General features: G+C 37.4%; 2 protein-coding genes across 3 annotated transcripts in view; both read left to right on the top strand.

Annotated features, from left to right (window-relative positions):
* nup107 (nucleoporin 107) overlaps positions 1–10,264 on the top strand; it is a 20,463-nt gene extending 10,199 nt beyond the window's left edge. The window contains exons 15-27 of the mRNA XM_053343978.1: positions 818–877; positions 1,459–1,604; positions 2,975–3,023; positions 3,233–3,302; positions 4,868–4,983; positions 6,197–6,386; positions 6,473–6,579; positions 7,750–7,852; positions 7,950–8,110; positions 8,244–8,369; positions 8,853–8,966; positions 9,107–9,274; positions 10,090–10,264. Coding sequence (XP_053199953.1) covers positions 818–877; positions 1,459–1,604; positions 2,975–3,023; positions 3,233–3,302; positions 4,868–4,983; positions 6,197–6,386; positions 6,473–6,579; positions 7,750–7,852; positions 7,950–8,110; positions 8,244–8,369; positions 8,853–8,966; positions 9,107–9,274; positions 10,090–10,197 — 1,518 coding nt within the window. The 3' untranslated portion in view covers positions 10,198–10,264. The remainder of the gene's footprint in view (positions 1–817; positions 878–1,458; positions 1,605–2,974; positions 3,024–3,232; positions 3,303–4,867; positions 4,984–6,196; positions 6,387–6,472; positions 6,580–7,749; positions 7,853–7,949; positions 8,111–8,243; positions 8,370–8,852; positions 8,967–9,106; positions 9,275–10,089) is intronic.
* A 1,271-nt stretch (positions 10,265–11,535) lies between these two features.
* The window catches only part of mdm2 (MDM2 proto-oncogene), a 19,749-nt gene continuing 8,784 nt past the window's right edge, over positions 11,536–22,500 (top strand). The window contains exons 1-2 of one of the 2 annotated variants that reach the window (XM_053343993.1): positions 11,536–11,666; positions 20,834–20,890. The gene's annotated coding sequence lies outside the window, so the exon portion shown is untranslated. Of the gene's footprint in view, positions 11,667–20,689; positions 20,726–20,833; positions 20,891–22,500 lie in introns of those variants that run through there. The other variant, XM_053343994.1, reaches the window with a different exon arrangement.

Here is a 22,500-nt window from a genome sequence, read left to right on the forward strand (position 1 = left end):
TAAAGCGTTAATTTGATACCAAACCATCAAACCCTTTCAGCGATTATAGTTTGATTTTCATCGTGATTTCAAAACATGTGTTTTTATGTCCCTTAGACCTCGGAAAATGGAGATACAGCTCTCTCCCTATTCATTTAGATAGCCGGTTGGGCGTGGCCAATTTTGCCGCCGAGTGAGACGACTTGCCTTAGAAGGACTTTGGGGCAACACATACCAGCCAATGATGTTTTAGTGTCCGTGTGGTTTAGTTTGAATTTAAAGGGTTAAAATGTGAATGAATTAATACTTTTTTTGTGGACCCAGCATCAAATTTCTGCTTTTAATTCATTATGTGGTGTAACCATAAAAACTTATGAAAGGAGGGAGGGAGGGAGGGAGGACAGAAGGAATGAAGAAAGGGAGGAAGGACAGATGGAAGGAAGGACAGAAAGAAGAAAGGGAGGAAGGACAGATGGAAGGAAGGACAGAAAGAAGAAAGGGAGGAAGGACAGATGGAAGGAAGGACAGAAAGAAGAAAGGGAGGAAGGACAGATGGAAGGAAGGACAGAAAGAAGAAAGGGAGGAAGGACAGATGGAAGGAAGAAAGGGAGGAAGGACAGATGGAAGAAAGGAAGGAAGGAAAGAAGGAAGGGAGGAAGGACAGAAGGAAGGAAGAAAGGGAAGAAGGACAGATGGAAGAAAGGGAGGAAGGACAGATGGAAGGAAGGAAGGAAGGAAGGAAAGAAGAAAGGGAGGGAGGAAGGAAGGAAATAAGGAAGGAAGAAAGGGAGGAAGGAAAGGAATAATAGTGTAAAGGTTAACCTGCTGTGTGTTTCAGGAGCAGTTGAACAGATACGAGAGAGCGATCTACGCCGGCCTGAGTGGAAACCTCAAACCGGTAATAACAATTAAACTTCCTGTCGTCCTCCCGCGTCAACTTGACCCCGTCTCTTATGACTGTTCCTTCTTTCCTCACTTCTTTCCGTCTGTCCTTCCTTCCTCCTTCCCTCCTTCCTTCCTCCTTTCCTTCATTCATTCATTCCTCCATCCCTCCCTTATTTCCTTCCTTCTTTCCTTTACTCCCTTCCTCCTTTCCTTCCTTCCTCCCTTCCTTCCGCCCTCCTTTCCTCCCTCCTTTGCTTCCTTCCTTTCCTCCCTTCCTTCCTCCCTCCTTTCCTTCCTTCCTTTCCTCCCTCCCTTCCTCCCTCCTTTCCTTCCTTCCTTCTTTCCTTCCTTCCTCCCTCCTTTCCTTCCTTCCTTTCCTCCCTCCCTCCTTTCCTTCCTTCCTCCCTCCCTCCCTCATTTCCTTCCTTCTTTCCTTTACTCCCTCCCTTCCTCCTTCCTTTCCTCCCTCCCTTCCTCCTTCCTTTCCTTCCTTCCTTCCTTGACTCGAGGACAACAGGAGGGTTAAACTAATAGTGTGTGTGTGCGTGCGTGTGTGCGTGTGTGTGTGTGTGTGTGTGTGTGTGTGTGTTTCAGCTGCTGGCAGTGTGTGAGTCTTGGGAGGACTGTGTGTGGGCGCACTTCAGAGTGATGGTGGACTCGCTGGTTGAAAAGGATCTGATGTCGTCGGGTATGGCCCACCAGGAAGTGGAGACACTACCAAGAGAATACCTGGAGGCCAAGTACGACACACACGCACACACACACACACACACACACACACACAACACAGATGAAATATACAGCAGCAATTGAATTCCACCATTGTACGACAGGAAGGAAGGAAGAAAGGGAGCAAGGACAGGAAGGAAGGAAGAAAGGGAAGAAGGACAGGAAGGAAGGAAGAAAGGGAGCAAGGACAGGAAGGAAGGAAGGAAGGAAGGAAGGAAAAGAAGACAGGAAGGAAAGTGGGCCGGATTGGACCCCTCTGTCATTCAGGATGCTTTCAAATGAATTAACTCATTAACCTTCCTGTCGTCCTCCCGGGTCAAATTGACCCCGTCTGTTTTGGCTGTTCCTTCCTTCCTTCCTTCTTTCCTTCCTTCCTCCCTCCTTTCCTTCTTCCTACCTTCCTTCTTTCCTCCCTTCTTGCTCCCTTCCTCCTCCCTTCCTTACTTCTTCCTCCCTTCCTCCCTCCCTCCCTTTCTTCCTTCTTTCCTTCCTTCTTCCTCCCTTCCATCCTTCCTCCTCCCTTCTTCCTCCCTTCCTTTCTCATTTCCTTCCCTCTTCCTCCCTTCCTCCCTCCTTTCCTTCTTTCTTCCTCCCTTCCTTCCTTCCTCCCTCCTTTCCTTTCCTTCTTCCTCCCTTCCTTCTTTCCTCCCTTCTTCCTCCCTTCCATCCTTCCTCACTTCCTCCTCCCTCCCTTCCTTCCTCCTTTCCATCCTTCCTCCTCCCTCCCTTCCTTACTTCTTCCTCCCTTCCTTCTTCCCTCCCTCATTTTCTTCCTTCTTCCTTCTTTCCATCCTTCCTTCCTTCCTCCTCCCTCCCTTCCTTACTTCTTCCTCACTTCCTTCCTCCCTCCCTCCTTCCTTCCTTCCTTCTTCCTCCCTTCCTTCCTCCTTTCCTTACTTCTTTCCTTACTTCATCCCTCTTTTCTGTCCTTCTTTCTCCCTCCTTTTCTTCCTTCTTCCTACCTTCCTTCTTTCCTCCCTTCCATACTTCCTCACTTCCTCCTCCCTTCCTCACTTCCTCCTCCCTCCTTTTCTTCCTTCTTTCCTTCCTTCTTCCTCCCTTCCTTACTTCTTTGTCCCTTCCTTCCTCCCTCCCTCCCTCCTTTTCTTCCTTCTTTCCTTCCTTCTTCCTCCCTTCCATCCTTCCTCACTTCTACCTCCCTCCTTTTCTTCATTCTTTCCTCCCTTCCTTACTCCCTCCCTCCCTCCTTTCCTTCCTTCCTTGACTTGAGGACAACAGTGTTAGGCCACTGAAAAACCTGTAGGCCGACTTCAGCAGAATCAATAATGGCATCTGTATCAATACAATCTTATCAATACCCATCTCATACTTAAAGTTAAAAGAGTGTGTGTTATGATTGTTTTACTTTGTGTCTCCTCAGCTGGACGATGGAAAAGGTGTTTGAGGAACTTCAAGCTTCAGAGTCAAAGGTGAAAAACTCAGATTAACTTCAATATAAACCTGTGACTGCTCTGGATGTCGAGTGAACCCATTAAACCCATCTTCTTTCTTTCTTTCTGTCTGTGTGTGTGTGTGTGTGTGTGTGTGTGTGTGTGTGTGTGTGTGTGTGTGTGTGTGTGTGTGTGTGTGTGTGTGTGTGTGTGTGTGTGTGTGTGTGTGTGTGTGTGTGTGTGTGCAGAGGGTGTTGGAGGAGACGAGAGAGCATTACCACGTCATCCAGAAGTTCGTCATCCTGGGAGACTTGGACGGTAAGACCCCCCCCCCCCCCGCCCCCGCCCCCGCCCCCTCCTCTATATGCACTGTGCATTCCTCCATCACATGCACACATGATCTCTAGAAGGGAAAATTAGTTTGCATGCATGTCTGCTTATGACAAATATGCAATAGTTTGTAGGGAGACACGATTTTAACCCTTTATAGGACACTCATTGAAGGAAGGTAGGAAAAAAGGGAGGAAGGAAGGAAGGACGGAGGAAAGAAGGAAGGAAGGAAGGTAGGGGGGAGGAAAGAAAGAGAGAAGGAGGGAGGAAGGGAAGAAAGAAGGAAGGGAGGAGAGAAGGAGGGAGGGAGGAAGAACAGATGGAAGGAAGGAAGGAAGGAAGGACGGAGGAAGGAAAGAAGGAAGGGAGGAGAGAAGGAGGGAGGGAGGAAGGACAGATGGAAGGAAGGAAAGGAAGGAAGGACGGAGGAAATAAGGAACGAGGGAGGGAGAAAGGAAAAGAGGAAGGGAAGAAAGAAGGCAGAAAGGAAGGAAGGACGGAGGAAATAAGGAACGAGGGAGGGAGAAAGGAAAAGAGGAAGGGAAGAAAGAAGGCAGGAAGTAAGGAAAGAAGGAAGGAAGGAAGGAAGGAAGGAAGGAAGGATATTTTGGGATGTTTACAGAAGTTACCGAATATAATTATTTGCCCAATAAAGGGTTAACTATATTTTTAAGGAAACTTCAATGAGGAAATAAATGAAAAGATTAAATTGAATTTTTTTAACTAATCATCTTGTATTGAATCACTTTAGTTCTACTTTCTAAATATATAATTATCATATGCAGCACTGTAAAAGGTTTCCCCATATAGATATTTTATGGATTTTGGTATTTATGGAAATAAGAACCATAAATACAGAAGTTAGATACAATCACAAATACTAAAAAGTAAATCATAAAGAGTAGAAACAATTATAATATATAAATATAAATTAAATAAAGTATCCAATTATCAAATTATAACATATTGCTGATAAAAAAACAGAATCCTGTATCACACATAAATACACAAGTAGAGCAACATATAAATTGTGTTATAATTTGGTAGTGTGACTCATTTTACTTTTGGCATCATTAGGCTCCTCCTACTTCAGGTTCAGTGTAGAGACCTGAGCCCCCCCCACCCCCCCCCCCCCCCCCCCCCGCTCAGTGTAGAGACCACCTGAGGTCAACCTGCTCCTCTCCTCATCTGATACTTCTGACTGAGATCCTCTCAACAGATAGAAGCTGTAAGAAGTTTAATGATCCACACGTGACTTTATAAAAAGTAGACATGACGAGCAAATGAGTGATAGAAAACCCATCGTCTTTTTTTTTTTTTTTTTTTTTTGTGCGCCCCTTAATTATAGCTTCGCGAGACAAAATTCACTTCGATGAGAAATATCGTCGCGTTTTCGTCTCGCTAGATCTCATGCCACCCCTAATAGTTTGTATAAATTACCCAAAATTTCCAGTTAATTCCGTTAATTCCCATGGAAAGTTTCCGTAAATGTACCTGAAATAAAATAAAAAATCACTTCTAAGCCTAAACTTCACCCTCTTTATATCTCTCAGGTCTGCTGGAGGAGTTTTCTGATTGGCTGGCGGCCTCTAAGCCCCTTCCCTCCCACCTGCTGCGATTCATGAGTCACCTCCTGCTGTTTTTCCGCTCTCTGGGTTTGGCTCTGAAGGTAAATTAATTCATTTGATTCGTCCGTAATATTTCAGTTTTTTTATTTCCAGTTGTTCTTATTGCTTCTTTTCTTATTTATTATTCTTTATTGTTTTTATTGCTGTCAATTTCCCCATTGTGGAACTAATGAAGGATTAACTTATCGTAACTTAACTTATTGTAGCTTAACTAATTGTAACCTACTTTATCGTAACTTGTCTTAAATTATCTTGTTGTAACTTAACTTATTGTAACTTATCTTATTGTAACTTATCTTATCGTAATTTATCTTATTGTAACTTATCGTAACTTAACTTATTGTAGCTTAAGTAATTGTAACCTACTTTATCGTAACTTGTCTTAAATTATCTTATCGTAACTTAACTTATTGTAGCTTATCTTATTGTAACTTATCGTAACTTAATTTATTGTAACTTAACTTATTGTAGCTTAACTAATTGTAACCTACTTTATCGTAACTTGTCTTAAATTATCTTGTTGTAATTTAACTTATCGTAACTTAACTTATTGTAACTTATCGTAACTTAATTTATCGTGACTTAACTTATTGTAGCTTAAGTAATTGTAACCTACTTTATCGTAACTTGTCTTAAATTATCTTATCGTAACTTAACTTATTGTAGCTTATCTTATTGTAACTTATCATAACTTATCGTAACTTAATTTATCGTAACTTAACTTATTGTAGCTTAACTAATTGTAACTTACTTTATCGTAACTTGTCTTAAATTATCTTATCGTAACTTATCTTATTGTAACTTATCTTATTGTAACTTATCTTATTGTAGCTTATCTTATTGTAACTTATCGTAACTTAATTTATCGTAACTTAATTTATCGTAACTTAACTTATTGTAGCTTAACTAATTGTAACTTACTTTATCGTAACTTGTCTTAACTTACCTTATCGTAACTTAAGTTATGACAAGTTGAGATAAGTTGAGAGATAAGTTAACTTATTGTAACTTAATTTATTATTACTTATTGTAGCTAAACTTCTGGTAACTTATCTTGTCTTAACTTATCATAACTTATATTATCGTAGCTTAACTTTTAACGTTTTAATTAAGACAACAGACTAAATAAGCAAACACACACAGATTCTATATTGTGAGTTAGTGACGATATCAGAAGTTAGCTTTGTGTTTATTCAGATTTAAGAACAGTTCATGTTGACGTGCGCTCTCCTGTTCCTCTCTCGTCCTTTTAAGGAGGAGGTGTGTGTGGACGTGCTGAAGGCGTACGTCTCCCTCCTGATTCGGGATCAGCAGACTGACCTCGTGGCGAGCTACGTCAGCCAGCTCCCGGCCGAGCTTGCCACCGCTCAGTACGCCACTTTCTTAGAGACCGTCAACCAGCCGGAGCTCCGCCCACGCTGCCTGCAGCTCGCCACCGACGCCGGTGAGACGGGGAACAAGCCCAGGGAGGCGAGTAAAGCAACACGTATTATAACTGAGAATACTGAATGTTTTATTGTGTTGGTGCAGGTCTGGATGTCGCTGCGATAACGAAGCTGGTGGTGGAGACGGTGAGGGAGAGAGATGACACCGAGTTTACACATCACAGCCAGACACTGGAGACGGGAACTACAAAGGTACAAACCAAACAGATTCGATTTTATCCACTAAAACTAAAAAATGACGATCACAACCATTTTTTTCTCCATGAAAATGAGACTGAAACTAAATAAAAGGAGAAAACTGCTAATTAATAGAAACATCTGTAACCATGGCTGCAAATAAAACAAATTATTTTCAATTAGTCCCCAGATAGCATGCGGATGTGGGCCACTTGAGGCAATGATCCGGCACTGTAGGCATTCTTCTGGCCCGGACAAAACAGACGTGAACCTAAACTGGCCCATGTAGTAAATGACATTAGGGCCAAATATCACAAAACGAATATGGCCCATCTTTGGCCGAAATATGGCAAGTATGGCAATGACTAATCCGGATGTGAGCCTAAAGAGGCCCACATATAAGGAAACATACTTGGCCCACCTTTGTTGAAACATATTTGGGCCAGTCTTGGCCGAACTGGTTTATTTGGTGTGTTTTTGGTTGACATCTGGCATTGTGATGGCTTGGTTATGGCCCACTTTTGGCAAACATGAGCGGACCGCCCAAGTGCCATCATTCCATGCTGTATGTGGGCCGGATGAATATGTCAGGTGTGGGCCAGATATGGGCCAAAAGAATTTTGCTATCTGGGTCTAAGAAAGGTGAAAGATGCTTTCCAGTATAGTAATTTCTGTAGGGTTAGGGCTGGATATCACTTAAAACAGGAGTGGCAAACATACGGCCCGTGGGCCAGAACCGGCCCGCCAAGGAGTCCAATCCGGCCCACTGGATAACTTTGCAAAGCATGAAGATTACAGAAAAATAGTTACAATTTTCCACCACAAATGTCTTTTACTCTGAAATTTGATGACTTTTCCTAAAGTTTAAATAATTATTTTATATTTCATGTCTGGAATTTGAGAATTTGGCTTTTTTTCTCTCTCCTCTCAACAAAATGACCCAAAACAATGAATCCATTATCAAAATAAGTGACCATTAATTTAATAGTTGGCAACTAATTGATTTATAATTGTTCCTGTAACCATGACAACTACACACAACAAAGATATTGACAGTTTTTTTTTAGCCTGAGAATGTTTAGAAATAATTTACAAATCAGACTTAAAATTTAATTGATTAAAAAAACTACATTATAATAATAAAATGTGACCATTCAGATGTACTGTGACGCTTTGCTCTGATAGGAGGACCAAAGGAAGATTGATATCATCGACTGGCTGCTGTTTGACCCGGCCCATCGAGCCGAGGCCCTGAAGCAGTCCAACGCCATCATGAGGAAGTTCCTGGGTACGTCCTTCATCACGACTTTCTCCATCATCTTGTCACTGTGACTCCATTTCAGACCGTGATGCATGTTGCTTCTGTCTTTCTTTTACCCTCTCAGCTCTGCAGAAACACGACGCAGCCAAGGCGGTGTTCTCTAAAGTCCCTGAGGACTCGATGAAGGAGATTTACTGCCAGTGGGCCGGAGTCGGACAGACCGCGCCCCCGCCGGCTGAGGACGAGAACTCCATCAGAGAACACCTGTGTATCAGAGCTTACCTGGTCTGTCTACCTGTCTCTTTATTAATGTTATACATAATATCACAACTGTTACCATAGTTATCATGATAGCTATGTAATAAGTATGTAATAAGGTTAATTTATTTGAATGTATCTTTGTCAATGTGTCTCACAGGAAGCCCACGAGGCGTTCACTGACTGGTTCAGCCACAGCAGCTCTGCCCCCCAGAAGCCAGCGCCGGCCCCCGAGGCCAAATTCACAGAGAGGGTTGCCAATGAGATGAGGGAAAAGGAGTATCAGGTATACACACACACACACACACACACACACACACACACTGATGAACACTCTTGGTGCCAGTGATCCTTTACTTAAAAGGCCATATCATGCTTTTTGTGATTTTTATGTTAGTTTTAATATTTGATGTTGATCTTAAACATGGTCAAATATGCAAAACTTGAGATGAAGGTATGTAAAAAAAAAAACAAAAACAGGGTCTTAAAGAGACAGGAGCTAAAACGGCCTGTTAATAGACAGAGGCTGAACTGAGCGGCTGCATAAAGGACCAGTAGAAGATAAATAAGGAGTTTTTAAACTGGATATCATGCAAAGATATTCCAGTAGAGCTGGAAATGTATGGAAAGAATGCATCCTCTTTTTAAGTAAGAATGTAAAAATACTTGTTGCCTTTGGATTGTCTGGTTTGTCATATGTAATTTTGTGTGTGTGTGTGTGTGTGTGTGTGTGTGTGTGTGTGTGTGTGTGTGTGTGTGTGTGTGTCAGATCTCCCTGTCATCCTGGACTTGTCGCCTGGACGTTCTCACTGAAGACGTGAAAGAGAGAATCTACAACGTGCTGCTGTTCGTAGACGGAGGATGGATGGTCGACAACAGACAGGTAAGCTGACATATTTTAATTTATAGATTATTAATACAGTTATACAGATCAAATTAAATTCTTTCACCTAAATGACTCATTGAAGTGATTAAAAGATTGTTTTATTGGTTTATAAATGGATTCACCTGTTGTGTTTTCAGGACACGGAGCAGGATTCAGAGCGCAGCCACCAGATGGCGGCGTTGCGTTCTCTGTGTCTGCCTCGCCTCAGCTTCCTGCTGCTCAGCGTGCTGCAGAACTCCTCCAGACACCAGGAGGCGCTGCGGCTTGCCGACATCATCTCGTCCGACCAGCACCGCCTCTACCAGGTCACTTTTTATACAGAACACACAACATCACTGGCTTCACCCAGGCCTCAAAGCAGAGGCTGTTTAGAAGATATCGTATCATCAGGCGACTTTAGTGTCACGTAAACAAGACAATGAAGATGTTCATAAATATAACACTATAATAGCAATATAGCACCTGTGAGGCATGCCTATCAAATCTTAATACTCTCTTAAAATATGCTAAAATGATCCTATTATTTATTATACATCATGGCCAATTATATGTTATACAATCACTGTCCATCTCTGGTTCGCTGTTGCAGTCATCAGGCATCTATTCTTAACTAAAGCTGATAAGATTAGTCCCTTAATTGGTCAGAAAATAGACATAAACATGATTGGCAACAGTTTTATTAGATTAATTGTTTCAATCATTTTTCAAGCTAAAATTGTGGAAAGATGCCAAATATTTTCTTCTTCCAGTATATCAAATTTAAAGTTTTTTTGCTAATGTTATATATATGGAAAATCTTTTGGTTTTTGACTGCTAGACGAACAAAACAAGACATTTTAAGACATCACCCCAAACTCTGGGAAGCTGAAATCCCCATTTTTTTGTTTCTCACTATAATAATTATTCAAAAATAATCATATATATATATATATATATATATATATATATATATATCAGCTTCAGAGACCTACAAGTTTTAACTTTAACGGATTTAACAGATTTTCACTTTCATCTTTCAGTGAAGTCCAAACTATTACTTTTTAGTAGTTTGATAAATGTGAGCGCTGTTCTTTGAGGTCATGTTTTTTGACGGTCTGTTTGTTTCTCTCCACACATTCAGGTTTTCTCTAAAGAGGAGCTCAGAAGGTTCCTTCAGAAGTTGAGGGAGTCATCGCTCGCTCTGTTGGACCGAGGACTCGACCCGCTGGGCTACGAGTTACAGCCATGAACTCACAAAGGAGTTTTTGGAGATTGTGTTAATTTTGTGTTTATGTTTTTGCTAAATAAAAGCCTATGTTTCCTGTAATGGTTCAGTGTGAACTTTATTTCAACTCATTCATCAGAGTTGGGTTTCTTTAATGTCTTTAAAACCTTAACAAAGCTCACATGAAGCAGATACATCTCATCATTTAACATTTTAAATGTAAATGTAAAGATTATACAGTTGTAAATACTTATGACAAGGATGTGAATGAGTACCAGAAAAGGATCAGAACACAATAAAAGCCTTCAGAGAATTAAGATTTTCAGAATAAAGTTATCAATATTACAATAAAGAAGAAATATATCCAGAATAAATGTATTTTTTGAAGGAAGATAAAGTATAATTTAGGAGAAAAAAAACTTGTACCTTCCAGTGCAAAATGTACCTTGTTACTTGGCTGGACTACATGTCCATGTTTTAGTATTTCCTGACAGTTTTCACTGGTAAATTACTTGTTTGGACTGCTGCAACTTTGAATTAGCGGTTTGGAGAAAAAGTCCTGCTCCAAATCCTGTTATTGACTCATACATCATATTACTGGTTTAATTTCATCTCAGTATCATAAAATCTCTGGTGAACTGACTAAATTCAGGTAATCAATGTCATTATTTTGAAATACAAAGTAACTATTTTGAGTGGCTAAGTCCTTATTTTTTAATTACTAAGTCATTATTTTGAGATACTAAATCGTTTTGAAAGAGTTTCTCATTATTTTGAGTTACTAAGTCATATTGAGATACTAATATTCAGATAGTTTCTCATTATTTTGAGATACATTCTCATTTCATTGCCTTACATGATCTTTTTTTCCCCATCATATTGGCGGAAATGGGCTTCATTTATTACCACGAGTGTGGTTCATCTTTACCGCAGGGTGCAGTGTCAGTGTTTAGCCAGCAGGGTGCAGTGTCAGTGTTCGGCCAGCAGGGTGCAGTGTTTAGCCAGCAGGGTGCAGTGTCAGTATTCTGCCAGCAGGGTGCAGTGTCAGTGTTCGGCCAGCAGGGTGCAGTGTCAGTGTTCGGCCAGCAGTGTGCAGTGTTTAGCCAGCAGGGTGCAGTGTCAGTATTCTGCCAGCAGGGTGCAGTGTCAGTGTTCGGCCAGCAGGGTGCAGTGTCAGTGTTCGGCTAGCAGGGTGCAGTGTCAGTGTTCGGCCAGCAGGGTGCAGTGTTTAGCCAGCAGGGTGCAGTGTCAGTCCCCGGCCAGCAGGGTGCAGTGTTTAGCCAGCAGGGTGCAGTGTCAGTCCTCGGCCAGCAGGATGCAGTGTTTAGCCAGCAGGGTGCAGTGTCAGTCCCCGGCCAACAGGGCGGCGCCACCACACTAACACGTCTCAAACACACTGGCTGTAAACAGATCGGCAGTTAGTTCACCTGTTCACTAAACTGATAGAAACACGTCTATGTGGGATAGTATTTAATCTACAGTAACATATAAAGGTACGTAAAACAACGCTTAAACTTAATAACACTCAGAGATCGGAGCTGTAGTTTATATTAGTAGCAGCGCGAGTTAGCAGGTGGCTAGCAGGCCGCGCTGGAGCCTCAGTTGAGCCTCGGGGTTTCCTGCCTGAGTTGACCGGCATCCAAGCGCCACCAGGCGGCTGCTGTTCGCCTCGTAATACCGCTGTCAGAATTAGCTTTAAGTGTGATAAAACAGTGTGAATTTATAAGTGAGTACTGTGTTATACACTAGTAGATGTTTTCACGGTTTTATTTGCTTATTTACTCGTTTTATAGTTTTTAAAACTTTAAGATTTAAACCTAAACTTATAAAAGGGTTTTCTAAAGCAGAGTGTCAAACTTTCTTTCTTCCATCTTTCCTTCGTCTTCTTTTCCATCCTTCTGCTTTTCTTAATCTTTTTTGTCTTTCTTTCTTCCATCTTTCATTCCTTCCTGTGTTCTTTTCCTTCCTTCTGTTTTTCTTTCTTTTTCTTTTTTTTTTTTGGAGTTGTTTAATTGAAGTTTCTGCACATTATTCTTCCATTAATTGTATGTTAAGGTGTTGATGTTACAGCATGATGAAGATGAAAGAGAAAGAGAGGAGCAGACTGCCAGATAGGCTGCAGAAAGAGAGAGAGAGAGAGAGTAAGACAGAGAGAGAGAGAGAGAGAGAGAGAGAGAGAGAGTAAGACAGAGAGAGAGAAAGAGAGAGAGTAAGACAGAGAGAGAGAGAGTAAGACAGAGAGTAAGAGAGAGAGAGAGAGAGTAAGACAGAGAGTAAGAGAGAGAGAGAGAGAGAGTAAGACAGAGAGAGAGAGAGAGAGAGAGAGCGGGACAAGTCCGGGCATATTTTCACTGTGTACATGCCTGTGTGTTTGTTGTACTACCCAGCAGCTGACTCATGCGTGCGTGTGTGTTATACTACTACCTAGCAGCTGACTCATGCATGTGTGTGTGTGTGTGCGTGTGCGTGTGTGTGAGTGAACAAGTCTTTCTTTCTGTACAGTCACACAGATCTCTGTCCAGACACATCCACACACACTTTCCAAGGGGCCAAAAACAGACACAAGACGATGCCAAAACGTTTACCCTGTGATATAATAAAGTAAACAGGAGAGAGACAGTGTTAATTCAATATCATGTTTTATTTACGTGTGTAAACCAGCTTAATGTGCAATTTAAATTCATATTAAGGCAGTTATTTTAAGTCAAGGTAACCCTAAACTGACACAAATTAGACTCAAATTTGGTCCCAATGTCTCCTAATCTTAAATATGATGATATACAAAAGGCAAAAAGCTGCTGTGTTTATGCTTGTAATTTGATTTAGTAAACTAAATTAATCTGTTGAGACTCTTCTCAGTTAATCGTTCAGCTTGTTTGGTCAATGAAATGTCAAAAAATAGTTTAAAAAAAATGTCAGTCACAGTTTCCCAAAGCTCACAACCTAAAAATATTCAATTTACTGTCATATTAAAACCAGATACAGAAGTAAATGAGATTTTATGTTTTATTGAAGTGTGTTACTCAGCTTAATGTAGAATTTGAATTCATTTTTAACATATTAAGGCAGTTTTTCCAAGTCAAGGTAACTCTAAACTAATACAAATTAAACCTTAATTTGATCTAATTTTGCCCTGGGTTCTCCTAATGTTAAATATTATAATCTACATGAGGCAAAGAGATGGCTGCTGTGTTTTATGCTTGTAATTTGATTTAGAAATTAACTAAATTAATCTTGTTGATTTTGGTCTATAAAATATAAGAAAACAGTCAAAAATGTCAATCACAGTATCCCAAAGCTCACAAGTAGAGCTGAGCGATTATGGCAAAAATCAAAATCACGATTAATTGAACTTTTAACCTCGATTACGATTAATGAAGGATTATCTCCACCCTTGATGAACAATGATGTATTTTCACAGTTTCTTTAGTTTAGTATTTTCCACTGCTGCCCTCACACATGAGGATCTTTAGGGAGTGAAGATAAAGATGTTTTAAGGTGTGACGCTGTGGTTTAATGTCTAGTTCACTTGATTATAGAACTATGTAAAGATCATGGTTTGGGTTCAAATGAAGGAAGGAAGGAAGAAGGAAGGAAAGGAGGGAGGAAGGAAGAAAGGAAAAGCGGAAGGAAGCTGTGGTTAATGTCTAGTTTACTTGATTATAGAACTATGTAAAGATCATGGTTTGGGTTCAAATGAAGGAAGGAAAGACGGAGGAAGGACAGGAGGAAGAAGGAAGGTAGGAGGGAGGGAGAAAGGAAAAGAGGAAGGGAGGAAAGAGAGAAGGAGGGAGGAAGGAAGAAAGGAGGAGAGGAAGGAAGCTGTGGTTAATGTCTAGTTTACTTGATTATAGAACTATGTAAAGATCATGAAGGTTTGGGTTCAAATCATCACTGGAGACAAGTTTTCAAATTCCTTGTTGTCATGGCAACAGTGAACACCACACCATTAATTGACATGAGCAAGATTAAGTTGATTAGAGTTTCTAAATGTCGGTTTCGATTATTTTTCTATTTGTTGTCCAGCTCTACTCACAACCCAAATATATTCAATTCACTGTCTTTTACAAAAACCAGAAAACTGTTCACATATGAGAAGCTGGAATTTAGAGAATTTGGATTTACGCAAATTAATTAAATCAATTAAGTTAAGTAATTGTTGCATCAGTTTAAACTTGAATAATGTTTTAAAAAAAAAAGAAGTGATTTAACATATCACACTGTATCATATCTTCTAGTAATTCATATTTAGCTATCTACGCAGATTATTGTGTATTTAATTAAACGTTATTATCTTTCCTAAGCGATGCTGCTGTCCGTTGACTCCATGTGGGGCTACGAGCTCCAGGATATTTTACTGTCACTAAATGGAGATTAGTCACACTGTCAGCTGATGTTTGTAGTTAAAGGGTGTTTGTTTGTTTTTTTAAACGTCATCTCTCACTTAAAGGAGGAAAAAAAATACAAAATAATATAGATCCAGTAGAAACAGAAACCCCTAAACCCTAACCCTAAACTAATTGTATTTTCTCGTAATTTGATTATAATGTATTTCTGAATATTTGTAATTATTTTTGACATAGTTTTTCAGATGTTCAGCTTCTCAAATGTCAAGATTTTACAGTTTTTCTTTGCTATACATGATAATTAAATCAATATCTTCACATTTTATTGATCAATTTAACGTTGTTTGTGCAGCACCTTTCGTACATGTTAGTGTTTTATGGGAAAAGTCGATTACAAGACAGAAGACGTGCAAATAAGTAGGAACAATTTGAGACTAATTCACACAAGAAAATAAGCAATAAAAACCAATACAAATAGATTTAAAATGAAATAAAATAAGAATTAGATCATACAGATAAAAGACAGTGACAAATAAAGTAGATTAAATTGAACAAAACATTTAAAAACTTAAATAAAATAAAAAAAGATTAAGTAAAATGAACAAAGGTCATAAAACACATATTTTCACATACTTTCATTGCTATTTTTAAATGATTAATTGAGAAAGTAATGATTTTAAACAATTTTCTGGTGCAGGATCCTTCACACCAGACTCTAAAACTCTTAAAAACTAAATATAATAAACAATAAACTTACTTAAAATAACAATAATTGCTCAAATAATCTTAAATCAGCTTCATAATGTATAAAAATGTTGAGTTAATATAGAATATATCCAGAGTTTATTGAAAGAGGAGCTACATTAAACCAGATACTGATAGACATGATTAGGGAGTAAAACAAGTTAATATTATACAGAAAATAAACATAAACACACTTATTTTTAATGTAATGATCTCTCAAATGTGGTTATCAAACACTTGTGACAAAGATATATAATGTAGACGTGATATTTAACATTTTAAAGAATATACTTTATTGTATAAAATGACGTCAATGCTCTGAAACAGCTAATTTAATGACAACTTCTAACTTTTTTAATTGAGAAAAACGATCAAATATACATAAAATACTCCTTATATAACCTGACTGATATATATCTGTGGGGCTCTAAGCTAATCACAAGTACTTTAATCATTAAGCTCTGTTGGAAAAACCCTAGAAGAAGAAGAAGAAGAAGAAGATCAAAGTGATTAAAGAGATGAATCACAATCATTCCCCTAAACATGTTTCAGATGGGATTAGTCCAGACATGCCTTATAGTTAATATAATGCTGCTAATGGTAATGAAGTCATACATTAGTTAAGAAAAGGTTTAATATTGTAAATTAATGTTTGACACACCTAGGGCTGAGTATCGGTATTGAAATAAATCAATACCAAGTAGTATCCGAAACATCGCCTGTCTTTCGATACCTGCAATCGATCCTTTTTGCACCCAGAGCTAGAAAATACATTTTTACTGTAATGAAGCCTTTAAAAGCAAGAAAAGACACTTATTCCATATCGTTACATTATGATATTCAAAATCTAAGATGATATCGATAATCCACAGGTTATGTAGAAAAACCCTAGAAGAAGAAGAAGAAGAAGATCAAACTGATTAAAGAGATGAATCACAATCATTCCCCTAAACATGTTTCAGATGGGATTAGTCCAGACATGCCTTATAGTTAATCTAACGCTGCTAATGGTAATGAAGTCAATACATTAGTTAAGAAAAGGTTTAATATTGTAAATTAATGTTTGTGTATTTAGCATAAAGACACACCTAGGGCTGAGTATCGTTACTGAAATAAATCAATACCAAGTAGTATCCGAAATGTCGTCCGTCAATCGATACCTGCAATCGATCCTTTTTGCACCCAGAGCTAGAAAATAAATTTTTACTGTAATGAAGCCTTCAAAAGCAGGAAAAGACACTTATTCCGTATCATTATATTATGATATTCAAAATCTAAGATGATATCGATAATCCACAGGTTATGTAGAAAAACCCTAGAAGAAGAAGAAGAAGAAGAAGAAGAAGAAGAAGAAGAAGAAGAAGAAGAAGAAGAAGAAGAAGAAGATCAAACTGATTAAAGAAATGAATCACAATCATTCCCCTAAACATGTTTCAGATGGGATTAGTCCAGACATGCCTTATAGTTAATCTAATGCTGCTAATGGTAATGAAGTCAATACATTAGTTAAGAAAAGGTTTAATATTGTAAATTAATGTTTGACACACCTAGGACTGAGTATCGTTACTGAAATAAATCAATACCAAGTAGTATCCGAAATGTCGTCCGTCAATCGATACCTGCAATCGATCCTTTTTGCACCCAGAGCTAGAAAATACATTTTTACTGTAATGAAGCCTTTAAAAGCAAGAAAAGACACTTATTCCATATCATTATATTATGATATTCAAAATCTAAGATGATATCGATAATCCACAGGTTATGTGGAAAAACCCTAGAAGAAGAAGAAGAAGAAGCTCAAACTGATTTAAAGAGATGAATCACAATCATTCCCCTAAACATGGTTCAGATGGGATTAGTCCAGACATGCCTTATAGTTAATATAATGCTGCTAATGGTCATGAAGTCAATACATTAGTTAAGAAAAGGTTTAATATTGTAAATTAATGTTTGACACACCTAGGGCTGAGTATCGATACTGAAATAAATCAATACCAAGTAGTATCCGAAACGTCGCCTGTCTATCGATACCTACAATCGATCCTTTTTGCACCCAGAGCTAGAAAATACATTTTTACTGTAATGAAGCCTTTAAAATCAGGAAAAGACACTTATTCCGTATCATTATATTATGATATTCAAAATCTAAGATGATATCGATAATCCACAGGTTATGTGGAAAAACCCTAGAAGAAGAAGAAGAAGAAGAAGAAGAAGAAGCTCAAAGTGATTAAAGAGATGAATCACAATCATTCCCCTAAACATGTTTCAGATGGGATTAGTCCAGACATGCCTTATAGTTAATATAATGCTGCTAATGGTCATGAAGTCAATACATTAGTTAAGAAAAGGTTTAATATTGTAAATTAATGTTTGACACACCTAGGGCTGAGTATCGATACTGAAATAAATCAATACCAAGTAGTATCCGAAACGTCGCCTGTCTATCGATACCTGCAATCGATCCTTTTTGCACCCAGAGCTAAAAAATATGACTATAGAACAGTCTGTTTAGCTCAGAAAATTACATTTATACTGTAATGGAGCCTTTAAAAGCAGGAAAAGACACTTATTCCATATCATTATATTATGATATTCAAAATCTAAGATGATATCGATAATCCACAGGTTATGTGGAAAAACCCTAGAAGAAGAAGAAGAAGAAGATCAAACTGATTAAAGAAATGAATCACAATCATTCCCCTAAACATGTTTCAGATGGGATTAGTCCAGACATGCCTTATAGTTAATCTAATGCTGCTAATGGTAATGAAGTCATACATTAGTTAAGAAAAGGTTTAATATTGTAAATTAATGTTTGTGTATTTAGCATAAAGACACACCTAGGGCTGAGTATTGGTACTGAAATAAATCAATACCAAGTAGTATCCGAAAGGTTGTCCGTCAATCGATACCTGCAATCGATCCTTTTTGCACCCAGAGCTAGAAAATACATTTTTACTGTAATGAAGCCTTTAAAAGCAGGAAAAGACACTTATCCATATCATTATATTATGATATTCAAAATCTAAGATGATATCGATAATCCACAGGTTATGTGGAAAAACCCTAGAAGAAGAAGAAGAAGAAGCTCAAACTGATTTAAAGAGATGAATCACAGTCATTCCCCTAAACATGTTTCAGATGGGATTAGTCCAGACATGCCTTATAGTTAATCTAACGCTGCTAATGGTAATGAAGTCAATACATTAGTTAAGAAAAGGTTTAATATTGTAAATTAATGTTTGACACACCTAGAGCCGAGTATCGGTACTGAAACAAATCAATACCAACTAGTATCCGAAACATCGCCCGTCGATCGATACCTGCAATCGATCCTTTTTGCACCCAGAGCTAGAAAATATGACTACAGAACAGTCTGTTTAGCTCAGAAAATTACATTTTTACTGTAATGAAGCCTTTAAAAGCAGGAAAAGACACTTATTCCATATCATTATATTATGATATTCAAAATCTAAGATGATATCGATATAATATAGATTTATTGCCCGGCCCTAGTTTATATGCTCAGTCTTCCTTCCATGACAATTTGAACATGTATGTGTAATTTTGTAATGTTGTCATATCGTAGGTAATATTTACCTGATATATAATCCACTATTAAGTCAGAGGATTTAACTTTTTCTACTGTTATTAATATTTTATATATTTTAAAGTGACTACACGTCTAAATACTGAGTGTTGATGTGTGTAATCAACAGGTTATGTATCAGGCTTAATGCTAATGTAGCTTTCAGGGCTTAATGCTAATGTAGCTTTCAGTGGAAAATACACAAAGTAGAGCTGCAACTAATGATCATTTACTTGATTAAATTTAATATCTATAAAACAAGTCCAGAAATAGTGGAACATTTCGATTACTTTCAATATCTATTAATCGATTAGTCATTCGGTCTGTAAGATGTCAGAAAAATGTCACAAACGTTCCCCGAACTCAAAAGCAATGTCCTCAGATTTCTTCCAACTAAGATATTGAGTTTATAAACATAATAAAAAATAAAATCGTCACATTTAAGAAGCTGGAATCAGAGAATTTGGAACATTTAATAGATTAATGATTTAATAGATGAGCAAAATGTAATCGCTGTCAGTTTATCGTTAGCTTAATGTTGCATTCACTCAATTTACTATCATAGAAAACTAAAGCAACCAGTAATTATATTTAACACATTACGTAATGCTTTTGAGTAGCCGGAAAAACAGAGAATTTAGATTATTTTCTCTTAAAAATATGACTAAAAATGATTTAATAAATTATCCCAAAAAAGAAATGAAAAGGTCTAAAATCCAAAGATACAGATACAGCACTGCATCTACTGATTACTTTCATTATCGATTAATTGTTTATTATTATTATTAATTCATTTTTGATAATCTATTAAACGTTTTGAGTCATTTTAAAGCATCTTAAATGTGAATATTTATTATTATTAATTATCATTAATCAAGTCTTCCTTTTATTTTAGTTACAAAATCTACGATATATATATAAACTAGTTAAAGCTGTCAATCCTGACTTCTTCGGATTAATTGAAGATGAAAGTAATACTTAGTAGTTTTTCTCAGACAACACTGCGGGTTTTAAATCTATTCCTAGCCCGAAGAAGAAGAAAAAAAAAAGAAGAAGAAGAAGAAGAAAATGAATCCCTTTAAATAAATGCTCTATAACAGGAAACTGTGGAAAAACCTTCCCATACCAGACATAACCAATAACCTCTCCAATCCATATAAAAAAAAAAAACCCTCAATAACTCCAGCCTCTAGTTTCTCATGGTTACCACTTGTAACCATGACGACTGCTAGCGTGGTTAGCCTGGTTATCTAATGTTGAAGAGAGAAAACAAATCCTTTTAAATAAATGCTCTATAACAGGAAACTGAAGCCAGGAAACTGTGGAAAAACCTTCCCATACCAGACATAACCAATAACCTCTCCAATCCAATAACTCCAGCCTCTAGTTTCTCATGGCTACCACTTGTAACCATGACGACTGCTAGCATGGTTAGCCTGGTTATCTAACGTTGAAGAGAGAAAACGAATCCCTTTAAATAAATGCTCTATAACAGGAAACTGAAGCCAGGAAACTGTGGAAAAACCTTCCCATACCAGACATAACTAATAACCTCTCCAATCCATAAAAAAAAAAAAACCCTCAATAACTCCAGCTTCTAGTTTCTCATGGTTACCACTTGTAACCATGACGACTGCTAGCGTGGTTAGCCTGGTTATCTAATCTTTGACAGAAATGACAGTAATGATGACTCATGTTGGACTAGTCCCGGCATGTCTCTTCCTCTCTCTCTCTACACACACACACACACATACACACATGATTGAATCAGCTGTTCAGGGTTAAAACATGAACATACTACGCTGACTCCACCACAGCTGACTCAGCCCCAGTCCGACCCTGCAAGGCCCAGCTTGGCTAGACTTCACCAGTAAGGCAGCAGGTCTAGTCCTGACATGTCTGAGCAGGACTATAAGAAGCTTCAGCTGGGCTCCACACACACTCACTCACTGCACTTTATCTTTTTTAACTCTCACAGGATGGGCTGCTGATACTTACTCTCCCTGTGTGTGTGGATATATATATATATATACTGGTAAGACACTTTTTATTATTCATTTATTAACTTAACATTCATTATATGGAGGGTTTGTTTTTAGTTTAATGTGGTTTTACTGCTATAACTTTGTAAGAAACTAACAAAATGAATAGTTTAAGTGTTTATTTGACACATGAAGAGTTTTTTAACTTGTAATCTTATGTAATGTAATTGTGTTATATCTTATTATTTTAATTAAAACTAACAAACTAGCAATATTAGTGGTTTAAATGTAAAGTTTGACACATGAAGAGTTGTGTAACGTCTAATCTGATGTATTGTAATGATGTTATATTTTATTATTTTGTTAAACTTGCTAACTGATATATAATCCACCTTTAAATCAAAGTACTCTGAGATGATTTAACTCAATTAATTAATAGTTTAAATCATTAAAACTGAGAAAAGTTTGACACATGAAGAGTTTTATAACGTCTAATCTTATGTAATGTAATTGTGTGAAATCTTATTATTTAAAGTAATTGTTAAACTTATTATCTGATATATAATTCACCATTAATTTAGAGTACTATGAGATGATTTAACTCAATTAATTAATAGTTTAAATCATTAAAATTGAGAAAAGTTTGACACATGAAGAGTTTTATAACGTCTAATCTGATGTAATGTAATTGTGTTATATCTTATTATTTAAATTAATTGTTAAACTTATTATCTGATATATAATCCACCATTAAGTCAAAGTACTGTGAGATGATTTAACTCAATTAATTAATAGTTTAAATCATTAAAACGTAACTTTAGTGGTTTAAATGTTAAGTTTGACACATGAAGAGTGGTGTAACTTGTAATCTGATGTAATGTAATTGTATTATATCTTATTATTATTATTATATTTAATCATTAAACTTATTATCTGATACATAATTGACCATTAATTTAGAGTACTATGAGATGATTAAACTTGTAATACTGTTTAAATCATTAAAACTTAACATAATTAGTGTTTTAAATGACAGTTTGAGTATTTATATGTCATTTTGTAACTTTTATATAATGTAGTTATGTCATATTTTATTATTGGTTAAACTTATTACCTGATATATATTTTTCATTCACCATTAAATTAGAGTACTCTGAGATGATTTAACAAAACGAGTGGTTTATTTAGTTAGTTTGACATTTTTAACAGTAGAAAACATTTATTTTATCGCCAGTTTCAACATTTATATACAATTTAATAACAAGTAATTTGTACTTTTATACCTAATTATGTCATATCACAGGTTATATTTAGTAATTAAACTTATTACCTGATTTATAATCCACTATTCATTTAGAGCAGAGGTGTCAAACTCATTTTCATTCAAGGGCCACATACAGACCAATTTGATCTGATGTGGGCCGGATCATTAAAAAGATGGAAGGAAAGATGGAAGAAAGGAAGGAAATAAGAAGGGAAGGAAAGAAAGACAGGCAAAAGGAAGGAGGGAAGAAAGGTAGGAAAGACAGATGGACGGAAAGAAGGACCGATGGAAGAGGAAGGACAGAAGGAAGAATGGAAGGAAGTACAGAAGGAAGAAAGGGAGGAAGGACAGAAAGAAGAAAGGTAGGAAAGACAGATGGACGGAAAGAAGGAAGGAAGG

The sequence above is a fragment of the Scomber japonicus genome, chromosome 23, assembly GCF_027409825.1.
Source record: "Scomber japonicus isolate fScoJap1 chromosome 23, fScoJap1.pri, whole genome shotgun sequence".
Taxonomy (NCBI): domain Eukaryota; kingdom Metazoa; phylum Chordata; class Actinopteri; order Scombriformes; family Scombridae; genus Scomber; species Scomber japonicus.